The following is a 22492-nucleotide window of genomic DNA, read 5'->3' on the forward strand; positions in this document are numbered from 1 at the left end:
CAGAAGAATGAGCTGAAAGATCGTCCTGGATTAAAAGACTTATCATTTTTAACTGTAGCCTTATCCTTCAGCTAATAAAAACATGCAATAAACCATTCAAAAAGACTCTTATTTAGTGGCTTCATGTTGATTTTGTTTAATTATTATTCCCAAGTGAAGTGAACGTGTGAGTTATTTTGATGGAGATTTTTTTCATCACTATACATTTCTTCCAGCTGTAAAATAAGAAATCCATTTTTGGTTGTCCCATTTGTGACAGTCATTTTTAGACAGGCAGATATTGAACCACTTGAGCCAGGTAAACAAGGTATGTAAATGTCAGTAAACTTCCAAGTTATGCGAACATGTAAGCAAAGCATATATTACAGCTACGTTGACGTTACTTTGAATCGCGGGGGTAAGCTAAACCGTTAGCGAGTAGCTATTGCTAGCCAGATATATTAAATAATCACTTTGTCATACAATCTAAATGTAATGTTTTTTGGCATTACCTGGTGATTTCAAAGAAAGTTCTCTGGGAAATGTTGACTTACTGTTCAACATGAAGCTAGAAGCTACCTTACAGTACACAGTTGATCCGGAGTCCTGTCAGTTAAAGTGTTTCATAGTTAGCTTAGCTAAGCATCAACCTAGCACTGAAATATATGGATGTTATGTGACAGTATTTCTGAGAAAAATTCAGCTGAAATGGTGGCATAGTTGCCACTGCTTTACGTGTCGACAGCATGTTTGAACGTATTTGCAGCAGTAAATGTGGCTGTTTGGCCCCTGACGTTGTCATAACAACACCTGAATTTAAATGTGCAACCTCTTTTTGTGACAGATTTTTGCAAGAAATTCTTCTGAATGATATTCCTATTGACAGCTAGTTTCTATGTGAACATTATGAGATGGACAGCGAGAGAGAATAAATGAAAAACAGTTATGGAATACTATATGACAAAACAAGAATACAGTTTAAGTGATTTGTAAAATATCCATAAAGACAAATCTGTTTACAGTTCTGTTTCATATGGGTGTTGAGAGATGTATCCATAGATCTCTTAATGCTGCTCTCAAAGTCTACCAGATTGATGCTTTTAACTTCAATATTTAAAAAAATCTTCCCGGGGGGGCATGCCCCCGGACCCCCTAGAGGAGGTTAGGTCCACTGTGTTTATGCTAACATCATAAGACAAAAGTTGGTTCCGTGTTGTGTGTAGTGAGAACGCGCTAGAGTGAGGGGGGCCCCCAAGCCAAAGCTCACTTAGGGCCCCCAAAAGTCTAGGGCCGGCCCTGATCACCGGTACCAAAAGAAAAAAGACTGAAGTGCAAACCCAACTCCAACTAGCATTTAAGCCTCCAACACTCGCAAAAAGTTCAGACCGAGCCAAAGCTATTACAAACGCCAAATATCCTTATGTTGCCATGTTAGCAAAGCGCTACCTGACTGTATCTGCTACCTCTGTCCCTAGCGAGAGGGTGTTCTCCACAGCAGGAGAAATTGTTAGTGCCAGCAGATCTGCCCTTTCGGCAAGCAATGTGGACAAGCTAATCTTTCCTTAAAAAACATGAAAATAGAATGACAAGCAAGCAGGGCCGTTTGTAGCTTTTTGGGGCCCCTATGCAAGATGCTGTTTGGGGCCCCTAGTTTTTACAATGGGGGGGATTCCGAAGCCTTTAAGATGATCTGTGGAGAAGCATGAATCTGTTCATGTTCAGGTTCAGGTAAACAATAAGGGTCCTCTACGTCAATAAATGCAAGAAATGCAGCATTTTCTCAACAATGTTTAATTTATATTTCTCATCTTCCTCAGACGTCACTCATTGGCTGACAGCCCAACAATGATTTGGACTTTATTACCCCAAAAACACAAGCCGCAGCTTTGCTATCATTGCAGTTTAGTCGTGTTTATATCCTACATTGGATTTTTAAGCATATAATGCTTAACCGAACACAGGAGGGGGCTTGGCTGTCTACAAATAAAGACGGCTCATTTGAATTCTCCCCAAATATATTGAGGCTGAACCTGAACTTTGAATTTTCTGCCCCCATCATAATCTTGGCGATCTTGTTAAGATTGTGAATGCAGAATTAGAAATACTATATAACTGGTTTGCAATTAATAAATTATCCCTTAATGTGGCCAAAACAAATTACATGTTATTCAATACAAAGTCTGAGAGTAGAAATGACTGCATTATACAGATTTGCAATACGGAGATAGAAAAAGTTGGTGCATGTACATTTTTAGGACTGCTTGTTGACGAAAAACTCAATTGGAAGCACCATATAAATTATGTACAGACTAAACTGTCAAAAACAACAGGTATTTTGTATCATACTAAGAACATTTTTGAAGAAAAAATACTCTTTATAACAGTCTATTTCTCCCTTACCTTTACTACTGCTCCGAAATATGGGGAAACACGTGCTCAACAAATCTACAAAAAATAATAACATCCCAAAAAAAAGTATTACGAATAGTCTGTGGTGTTGGTAAATATGAACACACAACTCCCATATTTAAAAAAACTCAATCTATTAAAATGTGTTAAAACAGTACTGGTTATGCACAATAATTTTCTATAACAAAATGCCTAATATTCAAAAGCAGTTCCAAACCACAGCGTGAACATATGAATGTAAAAAAAGTCACTTGAAAATAAGTGTTCACAATGTTTATATGCAATTATGCATATATTATCATTATTATTCATTCACCAAGTACATCTGTACATATAGTATTTTAATTTCCAAAAAAAGATAGTTGAAACTGCTATTGGCAGAAAATGACCCTATATCTAGTTTTCGTATATATATATATGTATATATGCATTTATTGTTTTCCTGCCCTAACTTTTATTGAATTTTTTCTCCTGTTTTCTTTATTTCTTTGTACTCCTTCATTTCTATACGTTTTTGACGCAATAATGCCGATGTTGTGCTAGGATGATGCACGGGAGGGCTACCTTCCATAAGCTATGCTTCAGCCCTCCCGCTTCTATTAATTTTGTTCATTTTTGTGTGTATGAATTATACTTTTTTAGTTTTTTGGAGGAAAAAATAAAATAAAAAATACTTTCAGCTTGGGGGCCCCCTAGTGTCCGCCGTGGCCCTATGCATCTGCATAGTCCGCCTATAGGAAGAAACGGCCCTGCAAGCAAGTCATAATGTCAAACTGGCTGCGGTACTAGTACAGTATAGTTCAAATACAGATTATTTCAGTTCATTGAAATGCTGCACCTTAATGTTTATTTTATTATATTTTGTATTTATTTGAGTGAATATTCACAGTTTAATAATAATTAAAAAACCAAAACTAATATTTTATGTTTTGTGAGTACTAACTAGTACAGTAAAGTTCAAATACAGATTATTTCATCCATCCATCCATCCATCTTCTCCCGCTTATCCGTGGTCGGGTCGCGGAGGTAGCAGTTCCAGCAGAGAGCCCCAAACTTTCTTTTCCCTGGCCACATCAACCAGCTCTGACTGGGGGATCCCAAGGCGCTCCCAGGCCAGAGAAGAGATATAATCCCTCCATCTGGTTCTAGGTCTACCCCTTGGTCTCTTCCCAGCTGGACGTGCCTGGAACACCTCCCTAGGGAGGCGCCCAGGTGGCATCCTAACTAGGTGCCCGAACCACCTCAACTGGCTCCTTTCGACGCGAAGGAGGAGCGGTTCAACTCCGAGTCCCTCCCGGATGACCGAACTTCTCACCTTATCCCTAAGGGAGACACCAGCCACCCTGCGGAGAAAACCCATCTCGGCCGCTTGTACCCGCGATCTCGTTCTTTCGGTCATGACCCATCCTTCATGACCATAGGTGAGGGTAGGAACGAAAATGGCCCGGTAGACAGAGAGCTTTGCCTTTTGGCTCAGCTCCCTTTTCGTCACAACGGTGCGGTAAAGAGACTGCAGTACCGCTCCCGCTGCTCCGATTCTCCGACCCATCTCACGCTCCATTGTTCCCTCACTCGAGAACAAGACCCCGAGATACTTGAACTCCTTCACTTGGGGTAAGGACTCATTCCCTACTTGGAGTGGACAGTCCATCGGTTTCCTGCTGAGAACCATGGCCTCAGATTTGGAGGTGCTGATCCTCATCCCAGCCGCTTCACACTCGGTTGCGAACCGATCCAGTGAGTGCTGAAGGTCGCAGGCCGATGAAGCCATCAGAACCACATCATCTGCAAAAAGCAGTGGTGCAATCCTTAGTCCACCGAACTGCAGACCCCCTCCCCCACGACTACGCCTCGAAATCCGATCCATGTATATTACAAACAGGATTGGTGACAAAGCGCAGCCCTGGCGGAGGCCAACCCTCACCTGAAATGGGTCCGACTTACTGCCGAGGACCCGGACACAGCTCTCGCTTTGGGAGTACAGAGATTGGATGGCCCTGAGTAGAGACCCCCTCACCCCATACTCCCGCAGCACCTCCCACAGTGACTCCCTTGGAACCCGGTCATATGCCTTCTCCAAGTCTACAAAACACATGTAGACTGGATAAGCATACTCCCAGGCACCCTCCAGGATCCTTGCGAGAGTAAAAAGCTGATCCGTCGTTCCACGACCAGGACGGAATCCGCATTGTTCCTCCTCAATCTGAGGTTCGACAATCGGCCTGACCCTCCTTTCGAGTACCTTAGAGTAAACTTTCCCGGGGAGGCTGAGTAGTGTGATGCCTCGGTAATTGGCACACACCCTCTGATCCCCCTTTTTGAAAAGGGGAACCACCACTCCGGTGTGCCACTCCTTCGGTACTGTTTCCGACTTCCACGCAACGTTGATGAGACGTGTCAACCATGACAGTCCCTCAACACCCAGAGCCTTCAGCATTTCTGGGCGGATCTCATCAGATTATTTCAGTTCATCGAAATGCTGCACCTTAATGTTTATTTTATTATATTTTGTATTTATTTGAGTGAAAATTCACAGTTTAATAATAATAAATTAAAAAAAAAGATATTTTATGTTTTGTGATCATTTTTGCTGCTGTACCGAAAACGTACCGAACCGTGACCTAAAAACCGAGGTACGTACCGAACCGAAATGTTTGTGAACCGCTACACCCCTACCTAATACACAACTCTTAAGAGACAAAAATCCACAAAATGATGTGTATCGTGACGTCTACAAAGCTGCGTAAAAAGGGCAAAAAACAAGAGACAACATACTCAAAACAACTTTGCTCCCATGGAGGAGAGATATATCCAACCAATACTTAAAACATCAATAAAGCACTAAATATAAAACTATCTTCATGTTTATCTGTATTTAAATTGTAGAGTTAGAGAAGAGTAGATATTGAGAATCAAAATATGCCACATTTTAATTTCCAGATATTAATTTCACTAGTAACAGATTGAGTCTGTAACAATTGTCCAACACAAAACTAGCAATCCCAAAAAATCTCAGTTTCAGCTCATCAGTTGCTGTGAGGATGTGACGAAGACATTGTTGCTATTTGTATAACGCACATGGTAAAAGGCACAGTCAGGACATCGCATTCAAAAACATTGGAGAGTGCACGCACTGCAATTACTTGACAGTTGAATGATTGCTGGACATTTGGAAAATTATCACTCAAATCATTATTTTGTTCAAGACTGTTTTCTTTTAATCATTATTTTCAGTGGCGGCTGGTGGAAAATATTTTAGGTGGGGCTGTGGAAATGGTGACCAAAGAATACTAGGGGGGTCCGGGGGGATGCTCCCCCGGTAAAATAAATTGATTAAAGACCCCTTAAAGGGGGGGGGGGGACAAATTGAGGCTTAAAAATATGAGAAGACTGATCAATACCTCCATGGTATGAGGTTAGCTATGAATCTTCCAAAACTTCCAAACATCTTCTCCTGGACATAGTTTCTACAGTATAAACTGTGCAACAGTACAGTAGGCCCACACAAACTGCACAACACCGGGGCTTTGGGAACACTCAAAATTACTTCCCATTCAACCAGTTAAGGGGCTTTTTTCCCCCGTTTTTTTCTCACAAAACTGTGTCTCAAGGCTTCTTAAAATGTAATAAACTATTCATGTGTCCTACTCATTTAACGGGAAGAAACTCAGCCAACTGATGATATGAACCATTTTTACCGAAACAAAACACAAGTCTCACAAGAAGCGTCTAAATGAGCCCTGAGCAAAAAAATGCTAACGCACTCTAGGTATAAGTCAATCGATATACTTATCGGATATGCACAAACAAGCTTAGCTAACAAGCTGAGATTCCACAGATTCTAGAAATATAAGTATCATCACGGAGCGATCAGGACTCGTGACAGGGGAAGCAAATACACAACGCTGAAGTTTGCTTCCGATTCAGAACATCAGATTCGGCAGTTAAGGGGAAAGTTAAGGGAAATTTAATTTACAGCGCTGAGCGAACAATCCACCGTGTTTGAACCTCTTAACTCGCTGCATAGCCGATGTATTTGGACTGGATTATCCCAGAGAGTCTAAACATTCTTTATAACACAGTTTTAGATTTGTGAAACCCTTATTCGATTTGTGAAAATACAAAAAAGGGAGATTTCAGTGCTTTTTTCGCATCTTGACCACATTAGACCAGAGGCCTCATTTATAACGCCGTGCTTAGGATTCATGTGGGAAGGTTGCTTACGTACATTTTCCGACATTTTCCGATTCACCAAACATTGCGTACCGGTGAGGAAAGTGCGTACGGCACTCCCTACGCCGGTTTCCCTTTATAAATCACAATCGACTCGAAATGCGGTGCAGCTTTTGCGGGCCTCACGTAACGCCCATATTTGCCTATAAATAGTCCAAGAAATGCCCATTCATTCATTTTGACTGACTGCATGAAGAAGATTGCAGGAAATGAGGACAGAACAGCTAAAAAAGACTTCTCACACCGTGTCAGATTTTGGTTATTTTGGGGAGGTCCGGATAAATCATATTGTTTGGTGGATGCCGTTTGAACCAGAGTAGCAGCATGGAGGTCGGATCGTCACCAAAATAAATAAATAAGTTATCCGAAAAAGGTTAATGACAAAAAGAATACACATAGCCTTCCTCAGGCAGTGTGTTTGTACCGGGGACAGGAGACACCCCCTTGACGAGAAACTGTAAGAAATGATCGGGGAATCCCTCCGGAGCGGAGTCATGATGACTGGATCTGAATTATGTTTTCGTATTTGGTGGTTTGTGTCCCAGCTGGTGATCAGCTGTGCGCAGCGTCTCCACTGCAGCCTGTGCATCTCAACCCCCCCGCAGCAACTCTATATCCACCAGTTACACAAATGTGTTGTGTTATATTAGCTGTACAGTTTACCACATATGGTGTTCTTAGTTTCCATACCTCCTGTGTTTTACGAGCGACTTATCAAGTCTTAGCAAACGGCATAAATACATGATTAAACGTGATAGTATATAAAACCATGCTCGTATACAACCTATAGAAAAGCAAAACGGCGTCAGTTTACACGTAATTCTGTCCTCCTGCTTACCGCATCATTTATGAGAAAACATTTCATAAAATTAACACAACATATTCGAGGTGGTTTTAAATAACATATCCGTATTTATTTATTTCTCCAAGTTATGTTTTTGTGTGCACTGAGGAGTCTCAAACAGGCGTTTCTTAAATCATTTTAAGATTGGCTTTAATCAATGTTTGAAAATGAATTCTTCATATAGGATAAATGAGAGGTAACATTTTATTTATGGTATTATTTCCACATATTTATCTCCATTCTTCCTTCTACCAACGGTGTCGCAGTTTCTCGTCTCTCCCGTTTTTGTGCTTAGTGCGTACGCATGGTTTAGAGTTTGCGTGGAGGACCGCACTTTTTCCCGTCAAGTTACAGATGTAGCACTGAATTTCGGACTCCAGCTTACAGCTTCCTGCCTACGGCCTGCCAAAGACCAGTATAGAGGAATGTTAAGCCCTCCCACTATTTTCCAAGAGGGCGTTGCCAGATTTTCAATTTCAGGTTTTAACCAGGAGATGTCGCTTCATTCACAAATACAGAAAGACAAGTTTCATGGACTTTCAGTTGTGTTTTGAAGAGCATTTGAACACATCAATATTTTAGATCAACTAAAGTATATCTAATCTTGTAATTCAATAATATATAGTCTTTATATATTAAATAATCCTAATTATAATGTAAATGTTTACATTACACTTCTTTATTTGTTATGCTCATACTTTAACCTTTACAATCGTTTGCTTTAATATGCAGTATATTTTTGTGTTTGCTTCCTCCTGCTCCCTTTCGGACACATACTGTATGATTTATTATTATTATGAAGATATTATTAAGATAAGATAAGATGTTACTTTATTGATTGAACATTTTAGTTTAGAATGTGCTGTCCCACGGTAATTCAGAAGGCTCACAGGTCACATTCCGACAATTATTTAAAACAATAGGTGCTTTCACACCGTCTACAGTTTGATTTTTATAGAGGGAGCTCTGTCAGTTTTCGAATTACCCATTTGCTTTCGGGGAGCCCTATTCTTCAGAGCATATCCTGCTACTAAATATGTCACACACACGCTCTGTTGACTGGCGCAGTAGCGCGGATGCGATTAATTGCTATACAAACACTCTTCTACTAATAAAGACGGTGTCACTATGCCGGCGGATGTGGCCGTTGTTGAAGCCTCTTCAGGCTCCGCATCAGCAGGCCTCTCCCTTGGTGTGGAGCTGTCAAACTCGACCCTAACGCCGCTTACAGCCGGCCAACTAAAAGTTGTTTTCCGTTCACGTTGTCATTTTTAGACTCCTTCGCTTCTTTGCTTGTGAATCCAAAAGCTGTGATGCTTGGCTGTTTTCGTTTTGCCATATTTTTTTATTACACAGCCAGAGTTAAAAAAATATCAATATGAACATTGCAAATACCGCGCCGGCATCACCGCCATAACCATAGCAACGTAAGTAAGAATGCAGCGCCGCCACGTACAGATGGCAACACCCAGACATATTCACAAATATAAAACAAATATTCAGAAACTGTAATGAACAATAACTATTATTTATTTCAAGAACTGTTATTTACAGAAACTCAACATTTCTAATCTGTGTGACACAAATATGCACGATTGTTTTGGGCTCCCCCTATTTATCTCAAAGTCAGCCTTCAGGGGAGCTCCCTCCCTCTTCGGGGGAGCCAAGCTCCCCCTAGCTCCCCGCCATTTCGAACAGTGTCTGTGGCTGAATGGCCAGCGATTAGGTGCAGCGCATTTATCATAGGTGATCAGAGCTAACTGCCTGCCGTCAGATTTCATTTAAAAAACAGATCTGATTTTAAGACTATTTCTGCGATCATAAAGAATGATAAGAATAAGAATAATGCGTATTGAACTGGTTTCATTAATTAGTGAGTTTATTTAACACTAGAAACGCCAATCGGGTCAATTTATGTGATGTGTGTTGTGTGTGTGCAATGTAACTTTTTTTCAATAAAATATTAAAGTCTCCCAGTCCGTGACCTTTCCTGAAAGTGTGTTATGTAGCACCCTATGTTGTTAAAAATTGCATTCTAATAGCGGGATTTGACGGGTTTAGGTAGGCCTATACAAAAACCTCTGGCGGTTCTAGTGTTAAGGTAATTAGGTAATGTAGAAGCCCTTTTTTATCAGTAACGAATTTAGCAGTTGAACATAAAAGTCAACTAACTGAGGGTCACTTGCAATGACAGTGTTGTGTCTAACTGTAAGCTTGTCACTCAGAGGAACCTACCGTTAATTTAGCTGCTGGAGAAGAAAGATCAAGGGGGGAGGGGGGGAGAGAGCTGTGGTTGATGAGCCATTAGTTGTGTAAATACACAGCTGAGAGCTGCCGTTTCATTCAGACTGTTTAAAAAACTGTAACAACGGACTATTTTTCTTAGCGGATGCATGTCAATTTAAATCAATACATACAACTATTTTTTAAATCAATACATACAACTATTTTTTAAATCAATAAAAACATTTTCTAAATCCATAAAAGCATTTCAATCAATATTGGGAGTCATGTCGTTACTTTGTTGAGAATGTGGCCGTGTAATAAGCGGGATAATTTGCAGCGACTTGTTCCTTATGGGGAAAATAACACCCGTCATGTGTGTGTAGAGGTGTGTGTGGTTAAAACACTTTCATGAAGTGAAGGAATTTCCTTCTATAAAACAGCTGTGGGCAGCAGTGAGTGTCACGGACATGAATTCATAGATCGAGGCAGACTGGTGCACACACTCTCCTGTCCTGCCAGGCGACACGCCCGTTCTAAGCCGTGTCCCTCACTCCTCACATCCCAAACAAGTGTATTATGTTGTTACATCATTTCAGATGTTATGTTTCAGTTGTGCTCTGTCTATGTTCAGTGATGCAAACTTGTCACCTTTCGGCGAAATTCGCCGTTTTGAATCCAAAATAAGTCGTTTGTGTGATTCATGTAGATCTGCAATACAAATATTTTTGGGGTATGGGGGGTGCTGGGACCCGGAGTAATCTGCGGCCGTGAGCTGTTATGTGCCATCATGACACGCATGGTGTTCTTTTTTAATATATTATAATGAAGTACGAGCTGTGTGCTCGAGTCTTCTTTCCTGTCGGCTCTGCTCACGGATGTATAATAAGGCTCTGCTGCTCCGACATGATGGTCTAGCTTCAGCAGCTACATTACCTACGGGTGCGTTCGTTAATATTAACTGTGCGTCCGGAGTCACTGTGGCACAGACTGGACCGCTGGTGAACAGCTGTTAGAACGGGCTGTTCAGGTGTTCAGAGCAGAGCTCCCTGTCGGAGCGGCAGAGCGTGATGTGAACTGAAAAGTTTTTCTGTGGCAATATTATTTAAGGAATCGTTGAGCTAGCTAGCTAGCATACATTGTCACTATCTGCTAACGTTAGCTTTAGCCTTCTATTTCTAATAGTTTTCATAGGCTATAAACAGAGGTGGTATAAGTATATATATATTGTACGTGAGTAAAAGTAGAAGTACTCAGATCTTGTACTTGAGTAAAAGTAGAAGTACTCAGGTCTTGTACTTGAGTGAAAGTAGAAGTACTCAGATCTTGTACTTGAGTAAAAGTAGAAGCACACAGATCTTGTACTAGAGTAAAAGTAGAAGTACTCAAATTTTGTACTTGAGTAAAAGTAGAAGCACACAGATCTTGTACTAGAGTAAAAGTAGAAGTACTCAAATCTTGTACTTGAGTAAAAGTAGAAGCACTCAGGTCTTGTACTTGAGTAAAAGTAGAAGCACACAGATCTTGTACTAGAGTAAAAGTAGAAGTACTCAGGTCTTGTACTTGAGTAAAAGTAGAAGTACTCAGATCTTGTACTTGAGTCAAAGTAATAGTCCCAGAGTGTAGGAATACTCTGTTACAGTAAAAGTCCTGCATTCAAAATGTTCCTCAAGTAAAAGTAGAAAAGTATTATCATCAAAATATAGTGAAAGTAGCGACAGTAAAAGTAGTCATTGTGCAGATTGGTCCATTTCAGAATAATAGATATGATATGTTTTATAATGATTGATCATGAAAGTATTCTCAAAGCTGGTAAAGGTGCAGCTAGTTTGAATGACTGTGTATACTGCAGGGTAGCTTGTGGATTTACTCCAGGTGGAACTAAAGTCTGATTTAACACTTGATTATATTTCACTTAATTAATCCAGATCTGTGAAGTAACTAAAGGTATTAAATACATGTAGTGGAGTCAAAGTACACCATGTACCTCTGAACTGTAGTGGAGTAGAAGAACAAAGTAGCAAAACATTGAAATACTTAAATAAAGTACAAGTATCTCAAAATTGTGCCCAAGTATAGTACTTGTTGAGTTTATGAACTTAGTTACTTTACACCATGTGGCTATAAAGATAAAAAGACTTAAGCCTTGCACAGAGGCATGAAAATACATTTTCAAAATGCTCAACAGTGCTGCCAAAATTATAAACTGACTGCTCCACAATTTAAAATAAATGCTTTTACATATTTATATTAGATGTGACTCTTTGGCGTTTCTGTTATTATTAACACTGCTGCTTTAGTTGTTCTGACTGCTAAAATCCTCTGTCATTCCGTGGGGTGGGGGAGCCGGGGGCTCGAATCATTGTCACCTTTTTCATACCTGATGAGTTTGCATCCCTGTATGTTAAAAAGCCTCAGTCACCTTAATTCACGTAATAAAAACATCTCAGGTCAGTAACACTCAAAGCTAAATGTGCAATACCATGTTCAGCTATGTTACTATTTATAATGTTATTGTTGTTACATCAGAAGATGTATTGAAATGATTTCTTAACTTACAGTAGGCTATTTTTTACAATGTGTGTTGGAAGGATTTATTAAATTACAATGAATATTGTCATTGTTGAAGGCTTTTAGAGAAGGGTGAACTATAAGCCTGAATTACATAACATTTTATACCTAAAAACATAAAAGCCACAATAAATGAATCACAATTATTCTAGTTATTTTTACCTCCCGTATTGCTTTCAACCCACCAGCTTTTATGGTGTTGTTACGTCACTAAGCTATACAGTCTATGGTCACTCAGAGTAACCTACTGTTTATTTAGCTGCTGGAGAAGAAAGATCACGGGGGGGGAGGGGGGGAGAGAGCTGTGGTTGATGGGCCATTAGTTGTGTAAATACACAGCTGAGAGCTGCCGTTTCATTCAGACTGTTTAAAAACCGGTAACAACGGACTATTTGTCTTAGCGGATGCATGTCAATTTAAATCAATGCATACAACTATTTTTTAAATCAATAAAAACATTTTCTAAATCCATAAAAGCATTTCAATTAATATTGGGAGTCATGTCGTTACTTTGTTGAGAATGTGGCCATGTAATAAGCGGGATAATTTGCAGCGACTTGTTCCTTATGGGGAAAATAACACCCTTCATCCAGATGAGGATCCCTCCGCTACACTTTGGGATCCTGATCGACCGACGAAGCTCCATTAAAATATACATATTTTTGGTGAATTACTGAGTTTAGGCACGTTAATAACGTTTTAATGAAGTTGAATACAGTATATTCATATGTGTCAGTGATTTCATGTCAATTCGGTGAACATAAACATAAATGATCGTGGTGAAGATGATGATTAAATTAGGATTAAAAATCGAGAGCCGAGCTGCATTTCCTCCCGTTCGTTTTTTTCGAATAACAAAATTATTTTGTTAAATAACAACATGGTGATGTTTTGTAAATGATTACATGTCTCTTATTTAGCACAGTAGTATGATATCCGTGACATATGGATCTTAACAAAGTTCCGCTGTACATCCAGCATACTGTATCTCACTTTATTTCACATGAGCTCCAGTGTGGAACCCCACTGCACCCCCTGGTGGATCAATGATCCATTTCAGCTGGCTTCATTATAATTACATTTATCTATCACGGGGGCGGTCTCAAGTCAAGCTGGAGGTTTTCCCTTGAGCGAGGGCAGATCACGTACCAATCACGGCCCTCGCGTTTCAAACTGTCTGAAATTAATCGCTACATCTGTAGTATTTTATAAATCTCAAACATTGCGTAGAAACTGGCGTACGCAATTTTTTTGAGCGTATATCTCTTTATAAATGAGGCCCCTGGTCCTGATCTAAAACCACTATACCTAGACTCATCAAAACTGGACTGGATTATCCCAGAGGGTCTAAAGATTCTTTATAACACAGTTTCAGATTTGTGAAACCTTAATTCTATTTGTGACAGTGGCGAGCCGTCAGGGCCCTCTAGGCCCTCTTTGAGGGCCTAAGATATTCTAAAAAATAATATTTAAAAACATTAAAAATATATATTATTTTTTTTAAATATATATTTTTGTTATATATATTTTGTTATATTTTTCATTAGTTTTACCGAAAAAAACTTGATTTAGTTGTATTTAAAATATAATTTCCAAAGAAATAAATCTTTCGAATCTGCCTGTTCAGTCTCTGTTTGAATGCGAAGGGTTTCATGAAAGAAGCTCGTCTGGCCCTCTCTGTGAGAGAGTAATGTCAAATGACAGTACAATTGACCAATCATATCTTCCCTCTAAATGGGTGGGTTTTATTATCGCGGACTTTATGACAAGTTCCGCCCGCTGTGAAACTTTTTTCTTGTTTCCATAGCAACAACAACTTCCTGACAACAGCTGAACTCGCCTTCAAAATAAAAGTATGCCAAATTACACTTAAGACATACAACTGCAACGAGAGTAACAAACACAATGCAATATTATTTTCAATGTCAAAGAACAGAAATTGGGTTCACAGGTGTTGTTTTGTGTGATAGAGGGTCGCTTTCATTGATGCATTTTGCACCCCGGGCCGTTGTTTTGATATTCCGCTGAAGTATACGCTGTGACGTAATAACTCTTTTTTTTCTTCATTTCGAGGGAAGGGGTGGGGGTCAGAGGGCCTAGGTATAAAGCTCAAGGCTCGCCACTGATTTGTGAAAATTAAAAAAAGGGAGATTTCAGTGCTTTTTAAAAAGCTCGCTTTTTGTTACCTGACCTTTTAGTCCTTTTACTGCATTTGGGTCCTGTTTTTACCTAACCCTGACACTGAGTCTGCTTCAAATTAACTTATTATCCTCACAGGATCATTTCATCGTCAAAACTTATAAAGCGGTCGAACTGTTTATGCTTTAACAGCAATTCATAAATGATCCAGTCATAAATAATTTGCACCGCGTTGCTAAGAAACACCACAGCGTGTTCTCAGTGTTCTGCTCATGCTGCTTTGCTTTTGGCTGACTGTTTTTGTTGTTCTGCTTTATGATTGCAATGCAAGACTTTGCCAACATGTGTCTCCTCCTCCCTGCTCTTGTTTGTAGGCTGCAACTGCTTTTCAGGAGACCAGGCCTCGCAATTGTGTTCTTTCTGCCAGTGCATCAGCGGTAAGAGTCCATCATAAACTGCAGGGTCTGTCACCCAGCAGGAGCTAGGCTAACATTCTAACAGGCACAGAGCCTTAGAACACAACATAAGCCTAATCCAAAAGACAGATGATGTAGCTCACATCAGGGCACAGAGCTGCTGCAGCCTCACCTGACCCAGCAACTCTTTGGCTAAAGCTATTGAATGTTGTGTCGGAAGCTTCCTGAGGCCACAGTGGGTTCAGAACATGTATATAGTCTATCTTAAAAAACATATTTTATTTATTCGTAGAGAGTTAGGTATGGAGATTTTTTTTTGTTTCATACATTTTCAAAAATACATTGTTAGAATTTCTAAAAAGTACTCTAACTCAAACCACTAAAATAATGTAAATGAAGCAAAAGGCTCCTGAAATCCTTTCACATGTACTCACCAGTGTAACGCTGCCTTGCTGGGGTCCCAGTATATTTAAACTGCATGGGATGGCGGCTACTAATGAGCACTGCACATGATATATATTTGGAATGCTTTATGGATTGAAGTGGGGGCTGCATTTTGAATTCTTAAACAAGCTATGCTTGTCAGACTGTGGCATGACCTTTGCAACACAAATATTATAAAGACATGAGCATGTTTAGCAAATTTTGATATTGATGCTGTTTATACTTTTTTTGACATAGAAAATGATTACTAATGTACATATAGCTTTACACTGGTATGATCTGGAACTGTGACAGGCTCTGAAAGACTCCATTCCACTTCAGTAGTTGCACTTATCATAGCAGAGTATAGCATGATAAAGGGAAACACTGGCCTTAATGAGTAACTGGTCACAAAAACCAAACACTTTTAGATTTTTAGGGTTTTAGATTAGGACCTGGTCCAATGTGGTCATGATGCGAAAAAAGCACTGAAATCTCCCTTTTTTGTATTTTCACAAATAGAATTAAGGTTTCACAAATCTCAAACTGTGTTATAAAGAATGTTTATTCTCTCTGGGATAATCCAGTCCAGATTTGATGAGTCTAGCCTAGGTATAGTGGTTTTAGATCAGGACCAGGGGCCGTATTCACAAAGGATCTTAGGGCTAAAAGTAGCTCCTAACTGGCGAATTTAGGAGAAACTCCTAAACATAATGGGCGTGTCAGTCTTAAATTTAGGACTCCTAATTTTATTCGCTAAGAGCAATTCACAAAGTATTTTAGGCCTAAAAGTAGCACCTAAGTTTAGGAGAGCTTAAAAGTCCTCGAGAGGAATCCTAACTCAGTAGGCCTAAGACCTATTCACAAAGAATCTGAAAATGGCTGCGAGACGAAATGTTTTGGAGACAATGGAAGGCTGTGAATTGATCAAGAGATATAGGCTAAATCGTGAGGGTATCAAACTTGTTGTGGAATTAGTGCGGGGTGCAATAACATCCCCGACTAACAGGAATAACCCGATAAGTCCGGAAATAAAATGTTTGGCAACACTACGATATTTAGCAACAGGGAAAATGCAACTTTGCAATGCCGACGATTTAGGAATATCGCAACCATCAGTCAGCCGTTCCATAAACCAAACCATCAACGCGCTCTCTAGACCACATATCATCCAACAGTTTATCCGGTTTCCTTTGGACAATCAACAACTACACAGGATCAAAGCCAACTTCATGGCAATTGCAGGTATGCCCGGTGTGGTTGGTGCTATTGACGGGACGCACATAAAAATAATTGCGCCATCAAAAGATGAGGACGTGTTCGTCAATAGAAAGAAAGTACATTCCATCAACACGCAGATTGTTTTCATTCATCATGATAGGGGGACTTGAACGGCGGTATGGGTTGTTATTGAAAGTGTTTAAGTGCTGGAAATATGCTCATTGGATAATAGTTTGCAGGGTGCTTTTAATTGCCTCCTTGATTTAATGCAATTTACGTATTTTTATTGTTTGCTCTCTCTCTTTAACGTGCATATACAACGCCATTATCGTGGTCTGCACAAACTTGTCATCATGTGTGTATTCTGCTAACTGCACTTGCCACTGTCCATAACTATTTGATAGGAATACATTTCTAGCCTAGGCTATTTCCTTGTTTTTCGGTGATTTAGTGGGCTCGTTTGTGGGATGTTGCGGATGAGTTTCACCGAGACCGCCTGCTCTGAAGAACCAATCACCGTACTGACCGCTTCTAAACTCATGCACGAGAATCGACGTAATCCATAGCAACGGCGCGTCACTCTTAGTGATTTATCCTTAGTATGAGTAGGTCTCAGCGGCTTTGTGAATAACTTTTAAGAAAAAACTCCTACGTAAAATGTTTTAGCGCGAGTTAGGAGCACTCCTAGCGGTAAGATAAAATGCTTTGTGAATACGGCCCCTGGTGTAATGTGGTCAAGATGCGAAAAAAGCACTGAAATCTCCATTTTTTGTATTTTCACAAATAGAATTAAGGTTTCACAAATCTGAAACTGTGTTATAAAGAATGTTTAGACTCTCTGGGATAATCTAGTCCAAACAAATCGGCTATGCAGCGAGTTAAGAGGTTCCAACACGGAGGATTGTTTGCTCAGCGCTGTAAATTAAATTTCCCTTAACTGCCAAATTGGATGCTCTGAATCGGAAGGCAACTTCAGCGTTGTAGCAAATACAGACATCACACGACGTAGCTTTAAGTAGCAAAACACGGAGATATGCTCACCTTTTGCTGTTACTCTGATCAAAAACGAGAAAAACGGGGCTGAAGGTTAATCCATAGGTTAATCCAATTTGACAAATTATTGATAATCCATAATTCAATTTTTATGTCAAAAACTGAGTTTTCATATTAGCTGCTAATGACAGCTTCCTGTTTTGTCTCCTTGGATACGAGTCCAAACAACTCACAGACTGCACCGGGCGCTGACGTAGGCGCCCTGCCTGTGACCATCAGATTTGACAACGCTGATTGGCTGAAATTATGTTTCGGCGGCATAGTTTAAAGATAGCAACAGTTGGCTTCTGCTGCACTTGCTGCACTCTCGTCTGGCGCTGTGCATAGCGCCCAGACCATAGACTGTATATATAAAGGCCCAGACGAGAGAGGGTAATGATACACGGGCAAGGCCAGGCAGGAAACATGTGATTTATGTAGACATCGTAACACAATTTTAAACGAGATTTTAAACGAGATTCTATTGTAGATTATACATTTTACTGATACCAATTATATAATATTTACCTTGTTTATTAGGGGGGGGGGGGGGCGGCGCCCCTATGGGCCGGCCGCTTTATTTTCATTTTCCTATGTGCCAAAGTAACCTGTTGTCCCTCTCGATCACAGTTCATGAGTTAGACCTTTAAAACAGGTGTTGCCAACTGGACCATACCATGTTCTGCATGGGCATGGGTGACCATCATTTCTTAGAATTGTTTAGGGCTTTAATTGTTTAAAATAGTAGCATATGACTTCTTTACTGTATTGTGTTTATTTATTTTAAGATACTTTTGAATACATTTGTTATTTAGAGTTCCATTAATTAAATAGTAAATAAATAGTTGGTTGGCCTATGGGGAGGGGCTTATCATAAGCCTCTGACCAGTGGCCACTGATGTTTTGGGGGAATCTGACGTTGGCTGTAGAGCAGAGAGGTATCTGTGAAAAATGTTATGAACACTGTATATATTTTTATTTTTACATTTCTATTTTTGGACTGGACGTCCGTGTAATTTCACTTTTTCACCCTTTTTTTGTAAATAAAAGCACTTAAAAATATATGTTTCTGCGACTCAGGCCATCTTATAAATATTCTTAGTTATTTCACCCACACTTTTTGTAACAGAGGACATCGGACAAAAAATAAAACATATTTCGGAAAAACATTTCCTAATCCATAAAATCATTTCTTTCTTTTTTTTAAACTTTTTTGTTTTTTTCGCCAATTGCTGTTTATCTTTGTTTTACAGTACTGTATAGCACAGTAGACATAATATTTCGGATTTTCAGACTCTTGACTGGAACAACATTTGAAGAAGTCACATTGGGCCTTCTTTTTGCCACAATGTTTTCACATGTTACCAAACAATTGGAACAACTAGCATATTTATCATTATCATTTCATCAAATAGTATTAGCAGCCCTAAATAAAGGGCATCATATCGCTCCAATGGAAAACAACAAAATAGAAATGTAATTAGAAATGAATATTAAAAAAGAATTGCAATCTACAAACAATATAACAAATATTTTGTTCTATTTTGTATTTTTCCAGGAATGGAAAACTGCATGAGAAAATATAGATTTCATGATTGTGTGAGTTTAGGGAGGTAAGAGACAGTACATGCTGATGCAGACAGAAACTAATCAGTCAAAATACGTCCTAAAGAATTTGTGACTACTTTAAACTCAAGTTAAAATAAGCCATCTTTGATATTATCAAAACAAGACGGTAAAAATCTGAATGATAATTTGAGTAGGATGAGACTCTCACGATGAAAGCTGGACCTGCTGAGACCCTCTTGGAGGTCTGGATCTCCTGCAGGGAGATCTCGCAGGCCTCGTGGTCTCCGGACGGAACGCTTCGAATTCCCCAACGCAGATCCACTACCTGAACAGGAAGTGACCTCGGTGAAAAAGGAGCAGGTATTTACTGAAACTACATACATTATATATATCATATTATCAGTTACTGGATTTCTGGAAACGGACCTCAAACACTAGTCCAAGACTGCGACAGAAAGCAAGGACTTCTGGGTAAGCTTTCTCCAGCAGGGCTTTCCTCTCGATGCTCATATCTGACCGGAGAAATGTATTGTTAAGTCCGGTGATTTTGAAAGAATATTCGATCCGATATGATTCATTGAAAAATAATTAATCATGACATGGTTTTCTAAGGAACAAAAAAAGAGTCGTGTAGCCGTGACATCTCTGAGGCAACATGAATAATACATCCAGACTTGTATTTTGACATGTTTTGCCTTTAACAAAGGATTCCTATATTGCACTAGTAAAAGTTAATTGTAATGTAGGGAGCATAAACATGAGTTAATGAACTCTGACCTGTGAATGTGGAGCTGATGAACACTCGGACCATGTTGGAGTTGCTTCTGTTCCTCTGAGCTCCGTCTGAGCGTCCTCTCAGGGCGTCCTGCAGGCTGACGAGTCCTGCTGCTCCTAGACTTTCTGCCATCGTCTGTCTTCTTCTCCACACTGCTCCGGGTGCCTTACCTCCCTTATAGCTGATTTGTAGTCTGTTTGTATCCCTCAAAGTTCCTCCATGACAACCACTTCTCCCTCCTGACTGCTGCTTGTACAGCAGTCTACAGTTCCCATTGGCTGTGCTATACATTGGAGGAAATAAGATCCCTTGACGATTTTGTAAGTTTACCCACTTACAAAGAAATGAACATTCTATCATTTTAATGGTAAGTTTATTTGACTAATAAGAGACAGAATATCAAAGAAAATCCAGAGAAATACATTATATAAAAGATTTAAAAAATAAGTGTGAAATAAGAATTTGATCCCCTTGCAACCAATAACAATTCTGGGCTCCCACAGACCGGTTACATAAGTCCTCTTCCTTTAAGAAAGTACTCCTAATATGTATAAAAGACACCTGTCCACAGAATCAACCAATCAGATTCCAACCTCTCCACCATGGGCAAGACTAAAGAGCTGCCTAAGGACCTCAGGGACCAGACTGTAGACCTGCAACCCCAGAACACCATCCCCACCCCAGAACACCATCCCCACCGTCAGGCATGGAGGTGGAAACGTTATGCTTTGGGGGTGTTTCTCTGCATCGAGGAGAGGGGCCATGTACCCTACAATCTTGGCCGATAGCCTCCTTCCCTCAGCCAGGACTCTGAAAATGGGTCATGGATGGGTCTTCAATCCGTGTATCTACGGTCCATTTGTTTTTCTTTATTAAAAAATGTAACGGAAGAGCGTCTGAGAGGCGTTTTTGCTTTTCACCTTACTAAATGGTCTAATGGTCATTGGAGCGAGGGGCGGGGCGAAGCTCACGGAAGTGATTTCAAAACAAAAGCCCTAGTTTGTTTGGAACAGTGATAATATTATAAACAAGGTGAATTTAGCGATCACAACGAAAACAGCCAAGACACTGAGCCCAGAAAATGAATGTTATTAAGGGCTGTAAATGTAATAAACCTATGTCTAAAATTTACAACATTGTTAGGAGATTTAAAGGTCCCATGTCATGCTTTTCCGGTTATTACCCATCCCCTTGTGTGTTATGTAGTTCTGTAGCTATGGGTGTTATTCCCTATCTTTATTCAAGAGCGTGGTATTTAAATTTGACGGCATACTTTATTGATTTCTTTCCCTCAAACCCTGTCCTCACACTCAAATAGTGCCTGCTTGCGCTTAGATTTGCTCTGCTTCTGCTCAAACTGTACGCTTGCACTCAGATATATTGCTGCTTACAGATTTCCTGTGTTCCAGCTTAAAACCTTCTCCTCGCACTCAGGCTGTTTCTGTGCGCTCGTGAAATGTCTGCTCTCAGATTTCTTCTGTGAGATCTTTTGTGTAACAACCCTGTCAAAATCCCTCAACCAATAGGAGGCCTGGTGTCCTTGCGGGTGCGTTCGCTTTACTTATTAGAGCGTCCCGTAAGGGCGGTTACTCTTTGGTTTATAAACTACCGCCCTCCACGGCTTTATAACATAACATGTATGTTACGTGCCAGGCAGGCTGTACTTGTGTGGTTTTCCTTCCCTCCTGTGTTTCTCTCTTCTCCCTGTCTTCTGCACAGCTAATCAGCAGCTGATCGGTATCTGCCTGTGCACCTGAGTCTGATGGCTGATTGGATCCTCTCACCCTCAGCTGGCCTATCAGCAGCCAGGGCCGACCATAAAGGAGGCACCCAGGAAGTCTTCTCACTCTCTCTCACCCTGGACCTGTTGCTGATTGAGGAGCCTGCAATTGACTGCCTTGTTAAGAAAGTCATTCTACTTTGTTTGTTCTAACCTTTGTAAATGTGTGTGTGTTGAGAGGTGGAGGAGTTAGGTAAGTCTGGGGTACCCTGTACATTTCTCATCACATATAGGTAACTAATGTTAAGACACATTAAGTTAGCGGATTGTTGCCACCCCTGTATTCTGTTTTGTCCAGTTCTGAGTAGTTTAGTTAGCGAGGGTTTTTGTTTGAGTTTTGGTTTCAAAGGATAGATGTAGAGATAGGCCTGGTTTTGTTATGCTTGTTTCTTTTGTTTGGAACAATCTCCTTTGACTCCTCCTCCTTCTCACACAAAGAGTATTTCTGTTTAATTTCTGTTCAGTTAGGTTTACAAGGAATAAACCTTTTTTCAAACTTTACGCTGGCTCCCTCATTTTTATTGGTTGTTGTGTGTTATTGTCTCCAGGTCCCCTAGACCTTAGTGGGGACGTAACACAAATGGTTAGTTGTATTCCTGTCGCAAAAATGACATGTTATGTATAGCAGCTCACTATAACATTTCAGTAGACAAGTATAAAGTAAAAAAAGAGCTAAGAGATGAAATCCTGCAAAAACTAGAGGAGTTAACCTCTTAAGCCCTGAGCCTGTTTTTCAGGTTTCTACAGGTCTTTTCACTATATCTTCAGTTCTAAAAGGGGTAAATTAATAATCCTTTTCTCTCAAAGCAAGGTTACATCTGTGAGTTGGACGTAGAAGTGTCAAAATCAATATAGATGTTTTTATTTTAAAGTAAATT

At 40.0% G+C, this 22492-nt stretch overlaps 1 protein-coding gene across 3 annotated transcripts in view; it reads right to left on the reverse strand.

Annotated features, from left to right (window-relative positions):
- Window positions 1-22109, reverse strand: part of nwd1 (NACHT and WD repeat domain containing 1) — a 42707-nt gene extending 20598 nt beyond the window's left edge. For all 3 annotated transcript variants that reach the window (XM_079672982.1, XM_079672981.1, XM_079672980.1), the window contains exons 1-3: window positions 19837-22109; window positions 19486-19571; window positions 19268-19384 (exon numbers count right to left, since the gene is read on the reverse strand). In XM_079672982.1, coding sequence (XP_079529108.1) covers window positions 19268-19384; window positions 19486-19571; window positions 19837-20194 — 561 coding nt within the window. In that variant the 5' untranslated portion in view covers window positions 20195-22109. The remainder of the gene's footprint in view (window positions 1-19267; window positions 19385-19485; window positions 19572-19836) is intronic.
- Between the last annotated feature and the right edge of the window lie 383 nt (window positions 22110-22492).

The sequence above is a fragment of the Notothenia rossii genome (assembly GCF_949606895.1).
Source record: "Notothenia rossii genome assembly, chromosome: 1".
NCBI lineage: Eukaryota > Metazoa > Chordata > Actinopteri > Perciformes > Nototheniidae > Notothenia > Notothenia rossii.